General features: G+C 41.4%; 1 protein-coding gene across 1 annotated transcript; it reads right to left on the bottom strand.

Annotated features, from left to right (window-relative positions):
- Positions 1-205: 205 nt before the first annotated feature.
- LOC134444282 (verrucotoxin subunit beta-like) lies at positions 206-17,770 on the bottom strand. The gene is made up of 4 exons (XM_063193635.1): positions 17,647-17,770; positions 13,611-15,263; positions 9,592-9,741; positions 206-423 (listed from the first exon to the last, which is right to left on the bottom strand). Exons 1-4 carry the CDS (start codon positions 17,744-17,746, stop codon positions 206-208), a joined length of 2,121 nt encoding a protein of 706 aa, XP_063049705.1. The 5' UTR covers positions 17,747-17,770.
- Positions 17,771-22,235: the final 4,465 nt, after the last annotated feature.

The raw sequence follows: 22,235 nt of genomic DNA, 5'->3' as shown, positions 1-22,235 counted from the left end.
TGTGTGTGTGTGTGTGTGTGTGTGTGTGCGTGTGCGTGCGTGCGTGCGTGCGTGCGTGCGTGTGAGTGACTTATCTGACCGAACCGCGCCACATGGTTGAGAGGAATGGAAGAGTGGGTCACACGTGCTGTAGCTGAGTGGTACATAGCAAAGAGCAGCCAAAAGAGTCCATCACTGGAAAAAGTGTCCAAAGTGTCAAGATGTCTCAAAAAGTCACTATGCATATTCTTTCCTCTTCCATTCCTCTTCTGTAATCGTAATCAGCTGTGAGGTAGAGCCAGTCGGGGATGGAGAGGATGAGAGTGACAAGCCACACGGTCAGGCAGCTGGCCTGTACCACCCAAGGCTTCTTCCTCGAGTACATCTTCACGGCATGGACAATGGACATGTACTTGTCCACGCTGGCCATCGTCACAAAGCATACTAAAAAACCATGAAAATTGTAAATGACCGTGATTAATTGTGGATTTCGTGGTTACACAAAAAACATGGATAACTACTACCTTGGTGTAATGATTAGGGAGTTGGACTGAAGATCACAGAGTTGCAGGTTCGAATCCCACCCTTACCTCTCCCTACACCTCCATCCATGACTGAGGTGCCCAGTTGGTTCAGTTAGAGTCGCTTGGTTTAGTTACTGGGCTGACTGTTTACTAAGAGTACTGTTGTGTATCATTTTAGATACTATCTCATAAGGAAGTGACTTGTCGGATAGAACGATTGCTGCTTTGCCTGGCTGTTGACTACCGCTACGTTGACGCCAGTGGCATCCAGTGGCATCTCCGCTCTCCACTGCCGTGAATCTCTTTATTCCAAATCCAATCTCTGTGCCCTCGGATTTTGCGTGATTGAGCGCGTGTGTGCGTGAGTGAGTGCGGGTACCGTGACTGATTAATAGCTCTAGGCTGGGCGCCATGGCTTAGGGCATTTTGCTCATTGTCCAGTTTTGTTTCCTTTATTATTTTGAATTGTCTGTTATTTTCTGTTACACATCATAGAGTTGAGGTTTCTTGCCGTAGAGCCTCGTGTTGCTGTTTATTGTTTTGTTTATTTTGCTCCAATGCTCTGGGTCTGTTGACCCCCAGTGGCATGTGTGTGTTTGTGGGTGTGCGTGTGTTGAGTGTGTGTGAGACCCAAAACTGTGTGCGTGTGTTGAGTGTGTGTGTGTGTGTGTGTGTGTGTGTGTGTGTGTGTGTGTGTGTGTGTGTGTGTGTGTGTGTGTGTGTGTTGTGGTATTTGTGTGAGATCCATAATTAATTATCTTTTGTCTTTATTTTATACTCAGGAGCAGAGTGCCGGTGGTGGGGACAGCATCCTTCAGGTGGTGGGTCCTCTTCCGTTTGTAGTGACTGTTCTCACTATGTGATTGTGTGACCAATTGCCGTACTGTGAGGGTGAGTGTGGTTACGAGCACGTGTGTCTGAAGTGGATTCTTGGCAGCCGTACTGAGGGGCGTCAGAACGCCCACCGGTGCCTCTGCTGTGTTTGAATGTAACTGTGTGTTTATTTGAATGTGTGACACCTGCCCGTCCATTCCATCTGTGCTGTAAATTAACAATCTTGCCTGCTGTGTTCTTACCCTGCCCTGAGTGGGAGTGCATGAATTTGGATGTGAACTTGTAGTGTCACCATGGTCCATGAAAATACTTTGTGGTGATTTTTAAAGGATAGTTCCGGCGTAAAACGAAAGTTTCACCATCGATTTCCCATGCCCCAATATGTATCTAATGATGAGCCATTCCGAGAAATGCTGCGCCATTGTGGAGTTAGCTTATTTTAACCTTTTTGGCGAATAATGCAGCCAATGCATTACAGCGGGGCCAATTTGTAAATATTATTTTCTGAAGTCATTTTTGCAGCTAAAAATGGCTATTTTTGGAATTTTAAAATGGAGGACCATGGAGAAGATCCTCCTTTTCATGTACGAAAAGTGCAATTTTTCCAGTCATAATGAATACTTAGAATTTGATGGTGGTGGTCAGTATTCATGAAAAAGGTAACATTAGTGAATGGGTAGCATACGGAAGAGCATTAGGCTCAATAGGACATAAATATTTTGCAAATCTCTGAGAAAGGAACTCAGAATTTTCGAGAAAAATGTCAAAATGTTTGAGAAATAAAGTCAAAAGTTTTGAGAAAAAATTCGAAAATTTAAAAGTCGAAACTTTCGAGAAATAAAGTCGAAAGTTTTGAGATGCAAAGTCAAAAGTTTTGACATATTAAGTCGAAAATTTCAAGAAAAAAGTCAGAAATATGAAGAAGGCGGTCCTCCGCAGAAGTGACATTCACTGGCGGTGTACTTATGGCTGAGACCAGTGAGAATGGCTGGGACTGGGAGGGAGACAGTCGACTGAAGCCAAGTCAATAATAATAATAATAATAATAATAATAATAATAATAATAATAATAATAATAATAATAATACTTTCGTTTTATATAGCGCCTTTCAAAACACCCAAGGTCGCTTCACAGGGTTGGCTATCGTGTAGCTAAGTGTGTGTGCGCGCACGTCAGTGCGTGAGCGCAAGCAAAGTTCTTCCCTAAAATCTCTGGTGCAAGTGAATGTGCTTGTGGAACGCAGCCATAAGCCTCCAGGAGGAAGAGATGTGGGAGATGTTGCTTAAACATGGCCAGTGAATGGGGTAGCCTATTCTGGATGTGGTCGGGCAGATTGTTCCAAGAGCAGCAAAATGAAGTCAAGTCAAGTCACACATTCACATGACCCACACTCTTCTTGACGGTTCGGCAGGACACCGGGGGTCCATGGCTGCAGATGCTATAGTTTATGCTGCATGATGTGATATTCAGGTAGTATGTGTCGAGAGGGAGTGTGGTTGCTAACAGGTGTTTGCCTCGGAGGTTGCCTATTGCTGCCAAGTTGTCTGGTTGAACTCAGCGAAGCTCACATTCAAGGGCTAGTTCTAATAAGCTAACCACAAAGCACAAGCAACTAGCTACACTAGCCGAATACTTCGGGCTAACAGCTAGACAACATCCGCGGCAACACTGTTGCATTACCAACCACAGTCCCTCTCGACACATAGGCCTATACCTGAATATCACATAATGTGGCATAATCTTGTACACCTCCCACAGCCATGACTCCGGTGTCCTTCTGAACCGCAGAGGACAATGCGAGACGAATGTAGTCTATCTGACTGCCTGGTAGTGGTGTCAACAATGATCGATTCGGCGATCCGAATCGATCCGGGGCATGGACGATCCAGATCCAGATCCGGCAAGTTCCAGAATCAATCCGGCAATTTTTTTAAGTTTCAATTACTTCCATGGATATTTCGGGAGCAAATGAATGTTAAATTAAATAAAAACTAGGGGTGGGCATAGATTAATTTTTTTAATCTAGATTAATCTCACTGTAATTATGAAATTAATCTAGATTAATCTAGATTAATCTATATCAAAATGGCTCATTCAGAATAGGCACGCTAGTGAAATAATCCCGGAAAAAACCTTTGGGTTTCTTAAAACAGATCGCGCATTAGACCAAAGATCATCTTTTTTTTCCAAAATGCATCTCATCTTCAAAAAATGGTCATGTTGATACTTGGTTTTAAAGCATATGCACAAGCACAAGCACAAGCATGAAGCATAAGATAGGCCTAGAAATTTGAAAATGAACAGCGCTATAAGTTGTAGAGGCAAATAGAGATAAATCTATCAAACATTACATTTATACAAAATTATTTATTATTTAAAATAATTATATTTATCATTACTATTTAAACAAAATGACCTCAATAATTCAGCATTTCTAATGGAGAGAGAGAGAGAGAGAGAGAGAGAGAGAGAGAGAGAGAATCTGCCACTGACAGTCAAAAAAAGAGCAGCGGCTCCTTTAAGAGAAGGAGGAGCTCTGCGCGCAGTAGGCGCAGCAGTCCCATGAGCAGCCCTCAGCAGAGCCAGCCAACTGGCTATCTAGAACCTACAGCACTGGCACACGGCGATTTGGGCAAAACCGGCCAGTTGTTCTCAGAGTTAGAATGCCAGAGGAGTTACAACTCGAAATGAATTCAGTTTGCAAAAAAAAATCAAGCGCGACAACCGCGAGGATTACCTATTACCTACCGTTTGACATGAGAATATCTCACTGAGTCGCAAATGTGCGCGATTACAACACAAACATTCAGCGAGAGTAGATATTGACAGTTTCAGTTTGACAATCTTCAAAATGCATATCACACGGAATGTTTTACAATTATGGCACAGGCAAGATTTCTGGAAGTTGTTTAGGCTATGTGTTCCATGCAATGCGTGAGGAAATGTAGGCTATGTCGGGCTGGTAGCCTACTCACACACAATAGCCTAATGTCTCTTTGTGCTTCACCTCAAACAATGTCTCTTTAGTCTACCACTTATGAAAAAGCACTCAAACAACACCTACCACGGCAGAGGGATTAATGTTTCCAGCATGCAAACATGTCATATTTAGTAGGTCTGCTGAAGCAACAGGTGGCGAGGAGAAACGACTGGAGCGCAGTCTGAAAGCGTCTGTCAATTAAACGCTATGGTGACGTGCATACCCAAACTCCAAACCTATATTTTGAGAATAGATTAACGTGCGATATTTTCTTTATCGCGCGACAAGACTCTCACATTATCGCAGCACGTTAACGCCGATAACGGCCCACCACATTGCCAGACTGATACAGACTGATACAGAAAACAGCCAATAAATTGTTGCTCAGTATCTGACTACTTGTATTTCCTCATCATGGCTGAACATTTGCTTTGCGTTCAGTAGAAATGTAATGCATTGCAATGCATTGTAGAATTGAATCGAATCGGATTGGATCTAATAGAATCAAATCGAATCGGATCTACTACCTCCCGAATCGTGATCGAATCGGATCGTGAGGGCAGTGCCGATCCACACCACTACTGACAACCGTCGTCAGGACGAACTCAGAGGACTATAGAGCTTGAAAGTCCCGGCCCCTAGTTCCGCATTTCATGGGACCGTAGCTGACCATAAAATTATTCATGCAGAAATATCATATTTTGTTCCGAGGCGGTCTGTATGAAAAATAAAATAAAACACACTCTTCTAAATTGTTTGGTGTTTGGTACGAAAAATTGCACAAAAATATCAGAAACAACATACAGTACGTGAAGCACAATTCAAAGGGGATCGAAATATCATTTTAATAGCGCCATTGGATTACATGCTAAAATTTTCCATTAAAAAAAGCTGTGAGGTCCCATGAAATCGGAGGATGTGACGTCACTTTCAAGCTCTATGGCAATGCCTTGACTGACCTGTATCTCCATGATAAGTATCTATGTCACAGAAGTGAGTACGCCCCTCGCATTTTTGCAGATTTATATCTTTTCATGGAAAAACATTAATAAACTTTTGCTTTGACAGAATGAACAGTATATAGCTTTTATAATCACTTCAAATTATTGTTCACTTAAAAATAGTTTAAAAATGCAGCCGTAAGTGTCTAAAATGTAACTCTCAAAAGTCAGTACATCATACAGTATATCACGAAAGTGAATACACCCCTCACAGTTTTGCAGATTTTTGAGTATATCTTTTCATAGGAAAGCATTACAGAAATGTAACTTTGACACAATGATTAGTGACCTTTTAACAACATATTTAACCGCTTAAATTTCTTGTTCACTCAGAAAAAAACAAAATACAGCCATTAATGTTTGAACATGTACTCACAAAAGTGAGTACACCCCAGATTAAAATCCGGTAGAGAAGGGGCTATGTTGGCTCGAATCGTCTCGAAATGAAACGAAATGAAAAGGGAGGTCATCAGTGTGTGTTTCAACCTTTCTTTGCATTGAACTTTTAAATTTTGAGTCTGCATCTGGCTTAAATAGATTGGTGTGAGATTTGAATGCAATCCTATGGAGAATATCATGATCTGCTTCAGTAGTCACAGTGCATGTTGACATGTATGTTTCTTTTAGGTGTATTTCAGATTGCCAATGTTGACAGCATTCATGCATCCCCAAACCATGTCAGTCCCACTACCATGCTTGGCTTATGAGAGGATACACCTTTTTTGTAAAACTCACTTGTTTACCACCACACATGCTTGACACCATCTGAAGCAAATTTGTTTATCTTGGTCTCAAGAGAGATGAACAGACCAAGGATATGGATCACTGGAACCATGTCGTGTGATCTGAAGAGACCAAGATAAACAAATTTGCCTTAGATGGTGTCAAGCATGTGTGGTGGTAAACAAGTGAGTTTTACAAAAAAGGTGTATCCTCTCATAAGCCAAGCATGGTAGTGGGACTGACATGGTTTGGGGATGCACGAATGCTGTCAACATTGGCAATCTGAAATACACCTAAAAGAAACATGCATGTCAACATGCACTGTGACTACTGAAGCAGATCATGATATTCTCCATAGGATTGCATTCAAATCTCACACAAATCTATTTAAGCCAGATGCAGACTCAAAATGTAAAAGTTCAATGCAAAGAAAGGTTGAAACGCACACTGATGACCTCCGTTTTCATTTCGTTTCATTTCGAGACGATTCGAGCCAACATAGCCCCTTCTCTACCGGATTTTAATCTGGGGTGTACTCACTTTTGTGAGTACATGTTCAAACATTAATGGCTGTATTTTGTTTTTTCTGAGTGAACAAGAAATTTAAGCGGTTAAATATGTTGTTAAAAGGTCACTAATCATTGTGTCAAAGTTACATTTCTGTAATGCTTTCCTATGAAAGATTATACTCAAAAATCTGCAAAACTGTGAGGGGTGTATTCACTTTTGAGATATACTGTATGTTTAAAATCCAATAGGAAGGATCATGATCTGCTTCAGTAGTCACAGTATATGTTGACATGCATGTTTCTTTTGGTTAAATTCACTTCCCATGTCAGTCCTACTACCATGCATACATTGTAATGTTCAGAGATGCAACATATTATTTTATAATGCAGTTCTTAACTCATGGGAACATAGCTTATTTTGCATGGTCTATTTTACAAATCATAGCAAAACAAAATAAATATCTCCATTCATTAAATAACTAATTATTTAATGAATGGAGATATTTATTTTGTTTTGCTATGATTTTCCTACCACCCCCCCCCCCCCGCCCCCCCCCTGCCCCCCCCCCCCCCCCCCCCCCCCCCCCCCCCGGGTCTTGAGTTGGTCGTAAGTTGCTCTTGAGTTGGTCTTAAGTTGGTCTTAAGTTGGTCTTCAGTTGGTCTTTAGACGCAAGACCAACTTAAGAATAACTTAAGAACAACTTAAGAACAACTTAAGACCAACTCAAGACCTTGGTTACAACGTTGGTCTTAAGTTGGCTAAAGTCGTTAGCAAAGGCACTGTCGAGAAACGGACCCCTGGGCTCCGTTTCTCGATTCTTGCCTTTGCTAACCGTCTTAAGTCGGTCTTGAGTTGGTCGTAAGTTGCTCTTGAGTTGGTCTTAAGTTGGTCTTAAGTTGGTCTTCAGTTGGTCTTTAGACGCAAGACCAACTTAAGAACAACTTAAGAACAACTTAAGACCAACTCAAGACCTTGGTTACAACGTTGGTCTTAAGAACGAACAAAATGGCTAACGTCGTTAGCAAAGGCACTGTCGAGAAACGACCCCCTGACTCAGACTTGAGACTGGATTGAAGTCTGTTTTTTCCTATGAAGTTGTCTTGGACTCGCTATTAGTTGGACTCTGACTTGTCTTGGATTTGGACACTGGTCTTGCACAAACACGGCTTTTACATATTGGACTTGGCTAAGACTCTGTCCTGTCTTGGACTTCAACTTATTTGGAATCTGACTTGTCTAGAACTAGACTAGTTCCGTGATTTGACTTGACTACTACCCTAGATGCAAGTATCAAAATGAGAGCATACACACCAAGCAGAGATTGACCCAAAACCGTTAAATAAAACCAAGTAGCTTTTTATTTGACACAAATCACATGATTACATTAATTCAGCAAATCATAATAGGGAAGAGCGCAGATTAATCCTCACACCTGGAGTTGTCTGTGTCTACAGAGTATGTACACAAAGTTAAAAGGCATTGCACAACTGTATAAGATTGCTGTCTCTTCTACTAAAATAGTCCAGACATTAGTGCAGACAACCCTCAGCAGTTAAATTATATTAACCTTTACACTTTGTCAATAGTAATGGAATCAACAATGCTGTCAATCTTAGATAATAAAATTAAAACATAATCATTTAGTTATCATAACGCATCATAATTGTATAACTCATATTCATACACAACATGCAAATTAAAAAATGACTAAATCTAACAATTTGAGATTTTTGACAGGAAGCTGATATACAGTAGGCCTAATCATTCAGGATTGAAAATGTAATCACATGCAAAAGAACGAGCAAAATAAAATGCAAGTAATAGGCCTAGCTGCTGTAAATCTGATAAATGAATAAGAGAATAAAATCTTCATACTAATGTGTACTGTCATGCAATATTGTCTCTTCATATTAATACAATCTTAAAACTGCTACTGATGTCGGCTTGGACAAGAGTAGGCCTACTTTGGACTACTGCACATGGGAGACATCATAACCACAGGCATAACATATCATTCTGTCATCTTTCTAAATGTTTGAATTGTTAAACCAATTAATAACATACTGAATCCCCCTTTTTATCAATTGTTTTGCTCAATGAATCCCAAGGCCCGTTTCACATTCTACATTAAGGTAAATTAGCATTTTGTCTCACTTCCTGTAACTCTTTTCTGATGCCATCCAGGCTTGATCTCCTGTCTCTCTGACTCTATCAGCAGGTCAATCTGGAGTATAAAAAGGAATCTGGACGGAGTGCAATCTCTTGGAGATGTATTAAACATGTTTAGTTACAGTTTCTATCATTTCTAAAACCTCTTCCTCCATTTGGATATATTCCTTTTTCCAATCTGCTACTGTACTATTTCGTCTGTACCAATCATCTCTCATGTTGCATCCTTATATTTACACTTCAGCTCCTGATACTGCCTCCTCTCTCTTACACATTCAACTTCCCATCTGTGGGTCATGTTGAAATGGACATTTCATTGATCAGTACCCATTTCTCATTGCATAACAGTGATGTGTATCATCTTTGGCTCTACTGCAGGGATAGTGGTACGTGAAGTTGCGTCCTTGGCAGTTAACATGCAAGAAGTGCAAAACTCTAACCCCAACATACTTTTATCCACATTTCTACTGCAGTGTGATCATATAACTCTACAAGACTTTAGGAAACTAGAAGTGATGAAAAACAAATCTAGAGTTATACTCTGTAATGACAAGATTGAAACAGATACTGTATAAACATCACAAAACACAGCATAACAAAACCAACAAAAAACAATGCAAATAGTTGTTGTAAATCTAGAAAATGAATAGAAGAAAATAAAACTTTCCATAATGCATAATTCCATAATATTATTGAAATGTTAAAATTTGCACTAGTGAAGATATTTCATAATTGGCCTGGGAAAGAGTACTTCACATAATGCACATACAGTATTCACATTAGGTCATCATTTAAATTGACTCAAAAAGTCACTGAATGCTGCTTTGGTGTTTGATTTCATCCTTTGCAATGCTAATGTCTCTTTCTCACTGAGCCTGACTTTCTCTGCCATTTTCTCCACTATGGCAGCTCCTTTCCTGACTTCCTTTAACTCTCTTATTCGCTCCTTGTATCCAGGACTGGCCTCCTGTTCCTCTGACTGGATCATCAGGTCAATGTAGTTCGGAGTTGACAAAGGATCTGGGCGAAGCGCAATTGTATTCAGACGTGTCAGGCATCTAGACACAGTATTTATCGTCCGTCCAACTTCCACCTTCACTTCATCATACTCTACTTGCAACTGTGTCACAATTTTCTCTGTGTCTGTGCTCATCCTCTCTCCCTCATATTTCCCCTTGATATCCTGATATGTCCTTTTCTCCTTCACACGTTTAATCTCCCATCTGTAGGTCATGTTGTGATGAACACTCCATGCACATTTTCCTGGACACACTGTGCAGTATCCATTATGCATTGCAGCACACTTGTGTTTATCATCATCTTTTGGTGTACTGCAGGGATAGTGGCAGGTGTAGTTACAGCTATGACAGTAGGTGATGAAATGTCCGCGTGGAATATTAATCGTTTTAGATTTGTGGACCTTTAATTCATACTCAAAGTCCTTGTTTTCCTTAATTTGGGTCTTATGTTGGTCCAGTGCAGCCTTTGTGGCAGTTATTTCCTCCATGTTTGACAACCCCTGTCTGATGAGTGGCTGCAGTCCCTCAACTGTTGCCTCCAGCCGTTTGCGTTCTTCGAGAACTTCTTTTGTCAGGGTTAGACTCTGGGTTTCCATGATGCCTAGATGAGTGAAATACAAACATGAATTAATAAACGAACATATACAGTTGAGGACGATATTATTAGCCTCCCTCCTGAAATTAGACATTTCTCTTGATTTCTCAGTGAGAATGACCATTATGAACCGTTTCTGTTATTCTGGACACAAATACACTGATGGAGATAATGTCCAATGACTTGAATTTGCATTTTTCTATCGTTACAATGAGTTTAAACAAAAAAGGGCAAAAATGACAAGGACAAAATTATTAGCCCCCTGATCATTAATAGTCAATATGAAGCCATTTATGAACCAAAACTGACAACAGGTACTTTGATCAGTTGTTACCTAGGTTGGCACATGTCCCACTAGGGATTTTGGCCCATTTCTTCACTGCAAAGTGTTCTAGCTGGTCCAAATGGCATGTATGCTGAGCATAGACATTTGCCACAGACTGTCAGTGGGATTGAGGACTGGACTTTGAGCGGGTCATTCCAGTATCATGGTTTTAGTGTCTTTGAAGAACCTCTGAACTAATTTAAATGTTTACTTTGGGTTACAATGTTGTTGGATGACCCAGCAGTCCAGATCCAGACTAACTGTGTCTGGGGCTGAATAACAGTCTAAAAACTTGATGCCCCCACCACTATGTGTGACTGTGGAAACTGTTCAGTCTCATCAGGCGCATTGGACACCTGCTTAGATGATTGTTATTGACCTGGCCTCACCTGGAGTTTTTATTTCAAGAAAGACAGTGGTTAGGAATTGTCATCATATTGGGCTCATCACAGAAGAACCCTTTTACTAAAGGCGGTGCATATCAGAGTGTTATTGAGCTTTGCCTATGAACATTTGAAAGTCAAATATGAGTTTTGAAAGTCTCTGCTTTCATCTGATGAGATTCAATAGCACCTGCTTTGATGCATGAATTCTGCTTCTGTCAGGTGAAGAAATTGATAGGCTTTAAACATCTATAACATGGTTTCCACAAGTAGATACGGTGGTGGAAGCATCATTCTGTGGCAGCCTCAGCCACAGGAAACCTTGTTTGGGTGTACCACACCATAAAAACAGAAGATTATGATAGAATGTGGAAGGTGACCATGCAAAATTATGCTCATAGAGGAAGCTAAGATCTTCACTGGATCTTTCAATAAGATAATAAACCAAAACTTTCATCCAGAATTGTTCAAATGTTCTTCAAGGATACTAAAACCATGATCATGTTGTGGTTCAGATATCAATCCTTTAGATAGTCTTTGAGGAGTGCAGAAAATGAATGTCCATTCTCAAAATCCATGCAATATGGACCAGCTTAACTATAGTATCTGCAATGGAAAAACGGGCCAAAATACCTGGTAGGACATGTGCCAACATAGCTAACAATTAATGATAAGGGGGCTAATAATTTTGTCCTTGCCATTTTTACCCTTTTTTGTTTAAACTCATTGTGAAAATGGAAAAATTCAAATTCATCTCATTGGACATCATCTCCATCAGTGTGTTTCTGTATTTCCAGAATAACAGAAACGGTTCATAATGGTCCTTCTCACTGAGAAATCAAGAGAGATGTCTAATTTCAGGAGNGGGGCTATTTCTAACAATATCGTCCTCAACTGTAATATACTGTGAATTAGGTGTTGTTAGACACTGATGGTGATTCTTTGCTGAATTTGTCACACTAATTACAAACTATTCAATAGGCCCTGATATTTATATTATTGTCATTAATTTGATTATTTTTTATTTCAATGCAATCTCAGGTTGGACACATACGGGTGGAGTGCCCGATCTCACGGCAATGAGATCCCCTTTGCATAGCTTAATGTGATGAGAGATGTTTTTGAAGTAAACTGAACTGACCTGTTGGTTTCTTGGTTTTACTCATTATCTCTTCACCAGGTTTGCTCACTCCTCTACCAGCCTCGGTGCACATCCTGATGGAGTAGGCGTTATACAGTTTCAGGTTCCTCAGAGTAAATGTGTACACTTCTGTTTTGGTTTCTTCTGTCTGCCAGTCAGTGCTGTTTTCCTCCTTATACTCAATGATGTACTGTTTAAGATCTTCATAATGTTCTGGATTTGTCCATGTTAAGGTGATGGAGTTTGCCTCCACATCGAGTTACTTTAACATTAGTTGGAGGGCTAAGGGCTTTGGTTACAGCAGTAACAACATCACTACTCGCAGCATAGCCTTGTTTACTCACAGCAGTGACTCTGATCTCATACTTTGTACCTGGCTGCAGTCCTGACAGAGTTACTGTCTCCTGGTTCTTCTTCACAGGGTCAGATGTCCATTCAGTCTCCTGTCTCATTCTGTATTCAATAAACAGAAATTGAAATTGTTCCTCAGGCGGATTTTTCCATGTCACAGTGATGGAGTCTGCCTTCACTTCCTTGACTTCTACATTACTTGGTGGGCTTAGGGCTTTGGTTACTGCAGTAACGATATCACTGCTGACAGAGCAGCCTTTTTTACCCATAGCTCTGAATCTGATCTCATACTCCGTGTCTGGCTCCAGGCCTGACAGAGTTACTATCTCCTGGTTCTTCATCACAGAGTGAGATGTCCATTTAGCATCCATTCTGTATTCAATAGACAGAGACTGGTACTCTTCGTCAGGTGCATTCCTCCAGTTTAAGGTGATGGAGTCTCTCTTCATATCATTTACTTCCAAATTGGTTGGTGGACTAATATCAGTCAAACCACTGACAATATCACTGCTCACAGAACAGTCTTTACCCACAGCTGTGACTCTGATCTCATATTCAGTGTCTGGTTTCAGTCCCTGCAAGGTTGCTGTCTGCTGTTTTTTCTGCACAAAGTGAGATGTCCATTCAGTCTCTGGTTTCGTACTGTAATCAACACGTAGAGATTGATACTGTTGGTCGGGTGGATTCTTCCAGGTTAAAATGATGGAGTGTGCCTTATTTTCACTTAATTCCAAATTGGTTGGTGGGCTAATATCAGTTGAAGAACTGACAACATCACTACTGACAGAACCACATTGTTTACCCACAGCTGTGACTCTGATCTCATATTCATTGTCTGGCCTCAGTCCTGACAGAGTTACTGTCTCCTGGTTCTCCTTTACAGGGTCAGATGTCCATTCAGTCTCCTGTTTCATTCTGTACTCAATACATACATACTGACATTGTTGGTCAGATGGACTCTTCCAGGCCAAGGCTATGGAGTTTGCCTTCACTTTCTTCATGTCCATATTAGTTGGTGGGCTAATGTCAGTTAAAACACTGACAACATCACTGCTAACAGCATAGCAGAGTTTACCCACAGCTGTGACTCTGATCTCATATTTAGTGTCTGGCTTCAGTCCTGACAGAGTCACTGTCTTCTGTTTCTTCTCCACTGAGTGAGACGTCCATTCTGCTTCCTGGTTCCTTTTGAATTCTACTTGGAACTCTACAGTGGCAGAGTCTGGGTCTGATACCCCAACTGTGAATCTGTCAGATGATACATCAGAGGTGGTTGGAGGGGCAGGTTTTGACGGAGGAATGAAGGGGACAGGCTTATCACTCCCCTCTTCATATATGAATATAAAGGCTCCAAGGTAACGCTCATCATGTTTGGATGACACTATGAATTTGGTGTCATCACTGCTGTCCAACTGCTCCTTCAAATGCTTAAACAGTTGTAACTGTTTCCTCATCTTTTGTCTTGTATCAGCAGAGATCCAATCTGTATTTCTGTTCTGTAGAGTATCAGACTCTGGACATACATTCATCATTCCGGCTGGAGAAAGGAAATGTGATTGCTTCACGAGGCTGCTATCAGGCTGGTCTATGGAGGTAAATGTGAAGCTCACAATATTTGTGATGTCTAAATCAGATAACAAACCATCCAAGTTGTCATCTAATTTTGCACCCAGTTTCTCTAGCTGCTTGAGGAAGGAATTTATTGTTTCTGATTCCTTTTCTTTCTTGGTAAGCCACTGATCCAGGTATTTGCTGTTGAATGGAGATTTCTCATGTGCTTTAAGGATGTCTGCAAGGTCTCTCTCCTCTTGTACACCCCCTCGGATAGAAGGAAGCACTGACCCAAGCTTCTGCACAAACTCCACCTTGTAGTGACGGCAGTTTTGCATGAAGGTCTGAAGCTTCTCCTTCATGGCAGAGAAGGTTGTTGCTGCTGTGTCCTTCAGCAGGTCATTGCATCTCATCTCTGTCTCGTTGAAGTCCTCTATCACTCCTGATGAGTATGTGATGAGGCTGTTGCTGATTTCTCTTTGTAGTTTTGCAGCTGTTGAGTCCAGCTTCACCAGAGGGTACATCCACACCCTGACTGGAAAAGCATGCTCTCCATTCTCTCCAAGCAACTTTGGCAGTTGTCTGTAAACATTCATAGCCTCGATAAATGATGATGGATTGCTGGTAAGATGGAAATCTCCGTGGAATGTGCAACTGAATTTTTCCACGACAGATTTCTCTCTTTCATCCATGTCAAAAGATGCCTCTGCACTTATTTTGATGAATTTCAGCTTATCCATCATCAGTTTGGCTTCCCCTTCAACATGTTTCTTGTCTTCGTTGTTGGAAGATTCTCTGTCAAACATGAAGTAAGCACTGGCCCCGTACAAGATGGCTGTGACAACATGTGTGGCTGTGCGATCTTCAAACACGTTGGGATGGGACACCTTACCTCGGCCCAGGTGAGACATTGTTAGGGATTCATATCTTGTTGTTGTTTTGTAATGAAGAGTGAGCCGCTGTTGTTTATGAGATTTCTTTGTGTCCTGGAAGTATTTAGCTGATCCTGACACATTCACTAGTCCTCCCAGGAGACTTAGTTTCAGAGATCCAGATACATTCAATGAATTTGACTTCTCATCAATGGAGTCTGATGCTGTGATATTGAATTCTGTGTTTTGTTGTCTTTTTTGACAAGTATTCTGCCGCAGGTCCTCATTATCCCACAATGTAACACCTGTTTGGAAATTAAAAGTTTTATTAAGGAGATCAATGACTTCAAAGACTACATTTGATTACTTTTGTTGGCATTATACTGTCCTTGCACTACATTATTCTTATTTCATCAGCTTACGGTTTTTGGTTATTGATGTTAAACACACTGAACTGTGTAAGGCAAGGCAAAGCCATTTTACTTGTATATCGTATTCCATACACAAATGCAGTTCAATTTGCTTTACAAAAATAAAATGTACAAATAAAAGCATTAGAACATGGCAACTGAAATGAACATTTGTTTGATACCTCTCTGGCCTCCTGCTCTGGTGAACCTGAACCTGAAAGCCCTCTGCCCAGTGTTGCCAGATGTGTCTGATCAAATCCCAAAGCCCAAAAGGTTCTCAAAATGCGCTAAACTCCGTTCAATTTCAACAAATTGCATTGACTTCTATGGGCCCAAATCGGTTGGGGAAAAAAACGCCAAATGGCCAATTTTTCCCGTTTTTACCCGCACACAGCCATCCCAAGTAGCCCAATTGGGCGGGTAACCGCCCAATCTGGCAACACTGCTTCTGCCTTTTGACATTGAATGCTGCCTTGACCTTGTCTTTACTGCTGCCTTGACCTTGTCTTTACTGCTGCCTCAATTCCTATCTGCCCAGTTCCTCTGCTCTGCTGTTGTGTGCCAAGTGTCAACCCAGGATTTCCAGACCCAGCAAGTAATCCTGAGACTGACTAAACTGACATGCCATTCAACCACTTGCACCCACCCCCCCCCCCCCCCACACACACACACACACACACACACGCACAGGGAAGACAACAGGGAGGGCAAAGGGGTCACTTGTCCTGGGCCCAAGGAGAGAAGGGGCCCAGAATTGGATCCTCATTACATTGTATGTATTGGGTTTGGGGCCCTTTCAGATGTCTTTGTCCCGGGCCCAGCCAAAGCTGTCAGTAGCCCTGTACTTGCACGCTCACACACACACACACACACACACACACACACACACACACACACACACACACACACACACATACACATACACACACATCCTTCCCCTTGAACTCTTTAATAATCTGTCTGAACGTGACACAACTGTGGTTCTCTTCTGACTAGGCTGTGATAATGATATCATTAAACAGTGGGACTCTCCCTCTGGATATCTGGGTACACAACAACAGAGCAGAGTGATCAATGGCTAGTGAGCCCCAGAGTTCGTCTTAATATGCAACCTTGCCTCCCCCACTTGTGCTTGTGGCCTCGCCCCGCCTCCTAGCCCCTCCTCCATGGAGAAATCCATAAAGTTTCCCAGCTGTCAGCCTAGCCACAACAACTTTTGAGGGACTGTTTTTCATTCACCATCCCAATTGCAAAAGAGAAAAAGACTCTACAATTGAGCTTTTGCAAGATATTGAAATATAATGCTGTTGTCAGTGATGTCATCATGACGAGAAGCAAGTGGAGGAGGCAAGTGGAGGAGGCAAGGTCGCATATTAAGACGCACTGCCAGACTCATCGACACTACCAAAGGAGATGCCATTCAGTCATTGGAACACACACACACTCCCTTCCCCCTGAAACCTTTAATTAACTGTCTGAGCGTGCCACAATTGTGGTCCTCGTCTATCCAGGCTGTGCCCTCCTAGTGACGGGTCAAGAGCAATGCAAGTACTTTCTGAGTTCCCGAAAATACGGGAACTCCTCCCACTTTGTCAGTAAGCAAACAACCATAAGAAAACCAAGGGAGGCGGGTCAACCATGCCGTTTGGGAAAAGTTAGTTAATTGTTATGGTCTTGGTCAGACCAAGTCTCGAAGAGATTTGAACGTCGATGATAATCAGGCTAGTCCTCGTCTCTCTGTGACCTCAAAATATTTATAATCGAAGGTCAATAATTTGGATTACAAAGAGAAAGCATCTGAGAACAGCTTCGTCTTGTATCTGGCTTTGAAATGGTAGGGCCAATTTTTTTAGCATCGTCTGGAAGCTGGTTCCAAAGCTTTCCAGCATAGCAGCTAAAGACTGCCTCACCACACTTTGTTTAGAGGTCTTTCCTCATTGATCCTAGAAGTATAGTTGTGTATACAGCTGAAACATATCCAGTATGTATCTGGGTCCCATCCCATTTTAATTACGACACGTTGGGTGTCAGCAGCACAGCTATGGTAATTTATTGCGTTTTGTCTTCATAATGTGCTTAGTGGCAGCACAAGTATACAGTATGTGTATGAAATGTATACTACTACGTGAATAAGACTGCCTTGCCTTGGCAGCTTTACGAAGTTAGTGTTAAAAGGTTATCCAATTAACATGTTTACTGTGATCCCAACAATACCTCTTATGCTTTCTATAATTCTGTATGTATGTGTTTGATATCCGTTTGATCCTTGAACCCTCACCTGGAACAAGGAAATCCTTTCTGCAATCGTACAGCATCCCAAGAGTAAACGGCCTCCCCAGGGCAGCAGTCTCTATGATATCCTCAGCAGACGATGCCATTCTTCATGCACAATGCTGCACCTGTTGCCTAGCAGGGATTGACGGAAAGTGAAAGTCAAGAGAAAGTGAAATACACAGCACGCTACAGCACACAGCTCATAAACAACAAACTTCTCTTAAGAAACAGTCCACCTTATTTCATGAAATTGTCTATCTTGTAGAATATGAGTATATCTTAACTTATCTTTTTATCTGTGTCTGCAATGCATAACAGAAGCCATATTTAAGGCAGCAATAAAATGGTACCAAATAAATTGAATGTACTTGTAAACCACAGGGCAGTCTGACAGATGGACAGGAGAGCAGTGTGTGGGGACATCAGGGTACCTCTGTCACAGAGGGGAGCTACTATGCTCAGGGTACCTTAGTCACAGGGGAAGCTACTATACTCCGGGTACCTTAGTCACAGGGGGAAGAAGCTACTATGTTCAGGGTACCTCAGTCACAGGGGGGAGCTACTATGCCCTGGGTACCTTAGTCACAGTGGGGAAGCTACAAATATGCCCAAGGTACCTTAGTCACAGGGGTAAGAAGCTACTAAGCTCAGGGTACCTTAGTCACAGGGGGAAGCTACTATGCTCAGGGTACCCACAGGGGGGAGCTACTAAGCTCAGGGTACCTTAGTCACAGGGGGGAGCTACTATGCCCTGGGTACCTTAGTCACAGTGGGGAAGCTACAAATATGCCCAAGGTACCTTAGTCACAGGGGAGGAGGGAGGGTTCTGGTCATACACTCCTCTCAGGTGGCATCAGGAATCGAAATGGAAACTCTCACAGGGCAGGAAGACCCCCTGAATTTAACACATATAATAAAGTAAAGTCCATATTAAAAATAACTTGGCAAAACTACCAAATGTCCAAACATGTTACACGTGTTACGTGTATGTCTATTTACGCAGATGTTTTTTGCCCATTACACATATGTACAGTATCTCAGACAAATTCCACGCTGGCATGACATTAAAGTCTATTATTAATAATAATAAGCTATTCTTTTGTTTTGTTTTGTTTTGTTTTATTTTAAACAGACTCATACTAATATTTACATAGGCCTAACATGTTAAGATTCATCAATTTAAAATGTCAAATCTTCTTTAATATTTTGTCATAGGCCTGGTAAGCCCATAGTACACCAGTGGGGTGGTACTGCAGAGAGAAACAACTTTCCTCTATGCACTAGAGGATGACATTTTTCGGGAATTCAATTGGGGCCCGCGGGTCCTGCGGGATTCCCACAGGATGGGAGTCAAAGTTTTAAAGATGAACAGGAGCGGGCAGGAGCGGGAATAAAGATAAATGGGAGACAAAATTTTGAGTGGGAGTGGGCAGGATTGGGAGACATTCTTTTTCAGGAGTGGACGGGATGGGATTTGTTTCTCTTACTCCAGTCCGGGATGGGGCGGGATGGGATTTTTTTTCTGGGAATCTGAGTGAAAATCCACTCCCATGTCATGCTCTAATATGCACACAGCGTCATAGTGATTACAGTCACGTGCATGCGACCAAAAAACGAATGGAAAACACTTTTTGAACATTTACATTTAGAAAATGATTTTTTTAATATACAGTTTGTACTTCATTTACGCTCTAACATCATTTGATTTGACAATTACATCACGGGACATTCTGTGCGAACAAAGAAAGTAAAATAAAATACAAAAGGCAATGGATTCTTCTTACTTTTAATTAATTATAGTACCAGAGAGAGAGAGAGAGAGAGAGAGAGAGAGAGAGAGAGAGAGAGAGAGAGAGAGAGAGAGAGAGAGAGAGAGAGAGAGAGAGAGAGAGAGAGAGAGAGAGAGAGAGAGAGAGAGAGAGAGAGAGAGAGATATCTAAAATACATCTAACTCTTTTAAAGAGAAAGGGTAAACAAACATGTGTGCTGCTTTGTGTATAGAAATACATTTTACATTTAATTGTAAAGGTCTATAACTAAACGCCATTGCAGATACCTGCGTCCCCATACCAATGTCCTGACCTGTTGTCCAAGCCAGACTGATGCAGCATTTTATATTCTCATAACATTTCATTCTTGATTTGACTTTCAAAACACATTTTTTTGATTTTCCATACATACAAACTGGATGCAGGCACAACATATCAGGATAGGCTACCAGTAAACAACTAGGCTATAGTCTCTACAGTACTAATGTGAAATGTTAGTGACTTTACAAAGAAAAAAAATGTCCACTTACGGTTTGAGGTAAGGTTCTTCTGGCCAGGTGTAGAAGAGTTTGAGAAAGGTCTGAGCATGAAGTAGAATATGAATCAGATGAATGCTAGTCTTCAACTGGGTGTTTCTCCAGGGGTGTGTTTTACACCACCCATTACAGTATGTGGCCTGATTTCTTGTAAGTCAGATGCTTGCTGTGTTATTGGCCAGATAAAGACTGGGAAATAAATCTTTATGGTGCAGAAGATTGGACTCTGGACTCTGGGCTGGTTTACGGCCGGATCCAATGCCCTGACCTGTATCTCCATGGCAACGCCCTAATCTCCATGGCAATGCCCTGACTGTATCTCCATGACAAATATGTGTGTCACAGAAGTGAGTACACTCCTCACATTTTAGCAGATCTGTAAGTACAGTATACTTTTCTTGGAAAAACATTAAAAACATTTTGCTTTGACAGAATGAACAGTATACAGCTTTTATAATTGCTTCATATTATTGTTCACTTAAAAATAGTTTCAAAATAGAGCCATAAATATCTAAAAATTTACCTCTCAAAAGACAGTACACCATATGTTTAAAATCCAATAGCAAGGATCATGATCTGCTTCAGTAGTCACAGTATATGTTGACATGCATGTTTCTTTTGGTGAAATTCACTTCCCATGTCAGTCCTACTACCATGCATACATTGTAATGTTCAGAGATGCAACATATTATTTTATAATGCAGTTCTTAACTCACGGGAACGTTGCTTATTTTGCATGGTTTGTTTTTGGTGCACATTAGTTATTTAATGAATGGAGAAATGTATTTTGTTTTGCTATGTTTTTCCTGCCACCTCTGAGGTACAGTACATTCACTGGGCAGGGATGGGTAAGCAGTTAGGGTGTCAGACTTGTAGCCCAAAGGTTGCCAGTTCGACTCCCAATCCCTCAGGTTGGTGGGGGGAGAGTAATTAACCCATAGAGGTAGAAAATAACACTAGAGAGGACACAGCAATTTGCGACAGCACTGGGAAATGGCAGCTGGAGCTTCCCAACTTCCGTAGGTAGTGTAGGTACTTTCAGGCAATGCAAGTCAATGGAGAACACGCCCACCCCTGTCAAGAAATTAACTAAAACTGTGTAAATATGAGGTAACACTTTAATCAAAGACCAGATTTGAAATGTCAGGCTAAATACTTAAATCACATGAGTTGATAAAATACATTAAAAAATCAAATAATATCTTTTATGAACACAGTTAGCAACACACTTCAACTATTGTCCTTGTATAGTGTGTTGATGGACATTTTCACATGATTAAGCCATTTTTGACAGAGGTGAGCCTTGTTCTCCGTTAATTTCCATTGCTCTGATCTACCTACAGATAATAAGGGCGTTCATGACAGCGTCTTTCCTGCGAGGTTGAAAATTTGCTAGGCAGCGAGCATGCTCAGTGTGTCCGCGTGAAGCATCCTGGTTAGAATTTGCCGTTCACGATGCAGTTGAAGGGAGTGACCTCTGCGCGGCAGTCGTGTCACATGGCGTTGAACCATCGCGGGAACAAAAGTTTTGTCAAGCTGCCACGCAGTAACAAAAACCTACTGCGCTGGGCAGAAGACCTCCTCCATGATGTGAGGAATCTGCCGTGATTGGTGTTCATAGCTCAATGTGATTCATGTGTGTGTAGTTGAACGTGCTTCATTTTCTACATGCTGAAATGCATTTCATGCTCAAATGCAGCATACTCAGAGTGGTATCATCCATATGTATGGTCGCACAACCCACTTACAACAGAAAAAAAAAGAAACAAACCACCCTGTCGTCAGATGCTCCATCTTCGCCACGTTAGGAGTGTATGCCGTAGGTTACAAAACCAGTATTATTCCTCGACGGTTAGAGTAGTGGTTGCGCGCCTGACTTCCATTCATGAGGTCCCCGGTTCGAAACTGCACCGAAACACGGGGAGTCTTTAGTTGCTGATGGTTAATGTGGAAACAGACCAGTTGCGAGAGACTTATCTTGTCTTTTATGTATGAAAGTGCACGAAACAGAGTGGCCTTTGTGGTTGGCGCGCCATGGTAAAGCTACATATTGAACACCTGGGTTCAATCCTCGCAGCATGGGTTGGCGCTGTTAAGTAATTTTAAAACGGTCCTATCTGAATGACGACTTTGGTCCCAAAACACAAAATGAATAGCCTAAAGTGAGTACTAATTAACTGAATTATTACATGGAAGTGAAGCCAAATCATCACAAATTTGTAGACTTGTACCATGATTCACTGAGTGGTAACCTGTATCTCTACCACAAGACCACCCGATTTCTCTCC

This window comes from Engraulis encrasicolus, unplaced genomic scaffold (genome assembly GCF_034702125.1).
Source record: "Engraulis encrasicolus isolate BLACKSEA-1 unplaced genomic scaffold, IST_EnEncr_1.0 scaffold_49_np1212, whole genome shotgun sequence".
Classification (NCBI taxonomy): domain Eukaryota; kingdom Metazoa; phylum Chordata; class Actinopteri; order Clupeiformes; family Engraulidae; genus Engraulis; species Engraulis encrasicolus.
Note: the sequence above shows the minus strand (reverse complement) of the source record. Positions and strands in the feature narration are given on the sequence as shown.

Coding starts and splice junctions, on each gene's coding strand:
- LOC134444282 (XM_063193635.1), bottom strand. CDS start 17,746: ATGGCATCGTCTGCTGAGGATATCATAGAGACTGCTGCCCTGGGGAGG. Junction 15,264..17,646: donor AAAGGATTTCCTTGTTCCAG/GTGAGGGTTCAA, acceptor ATTTCCAAACAG/GTGTTACATTGTGGGATAAT. Junction 9,742..13,610: donor GATCAGAGTCACAGCTGTGG/GTAAACTCTGCT, acceptor CGCTTCGCCCAG/ATCCTTTGTCAACTCCGAAC.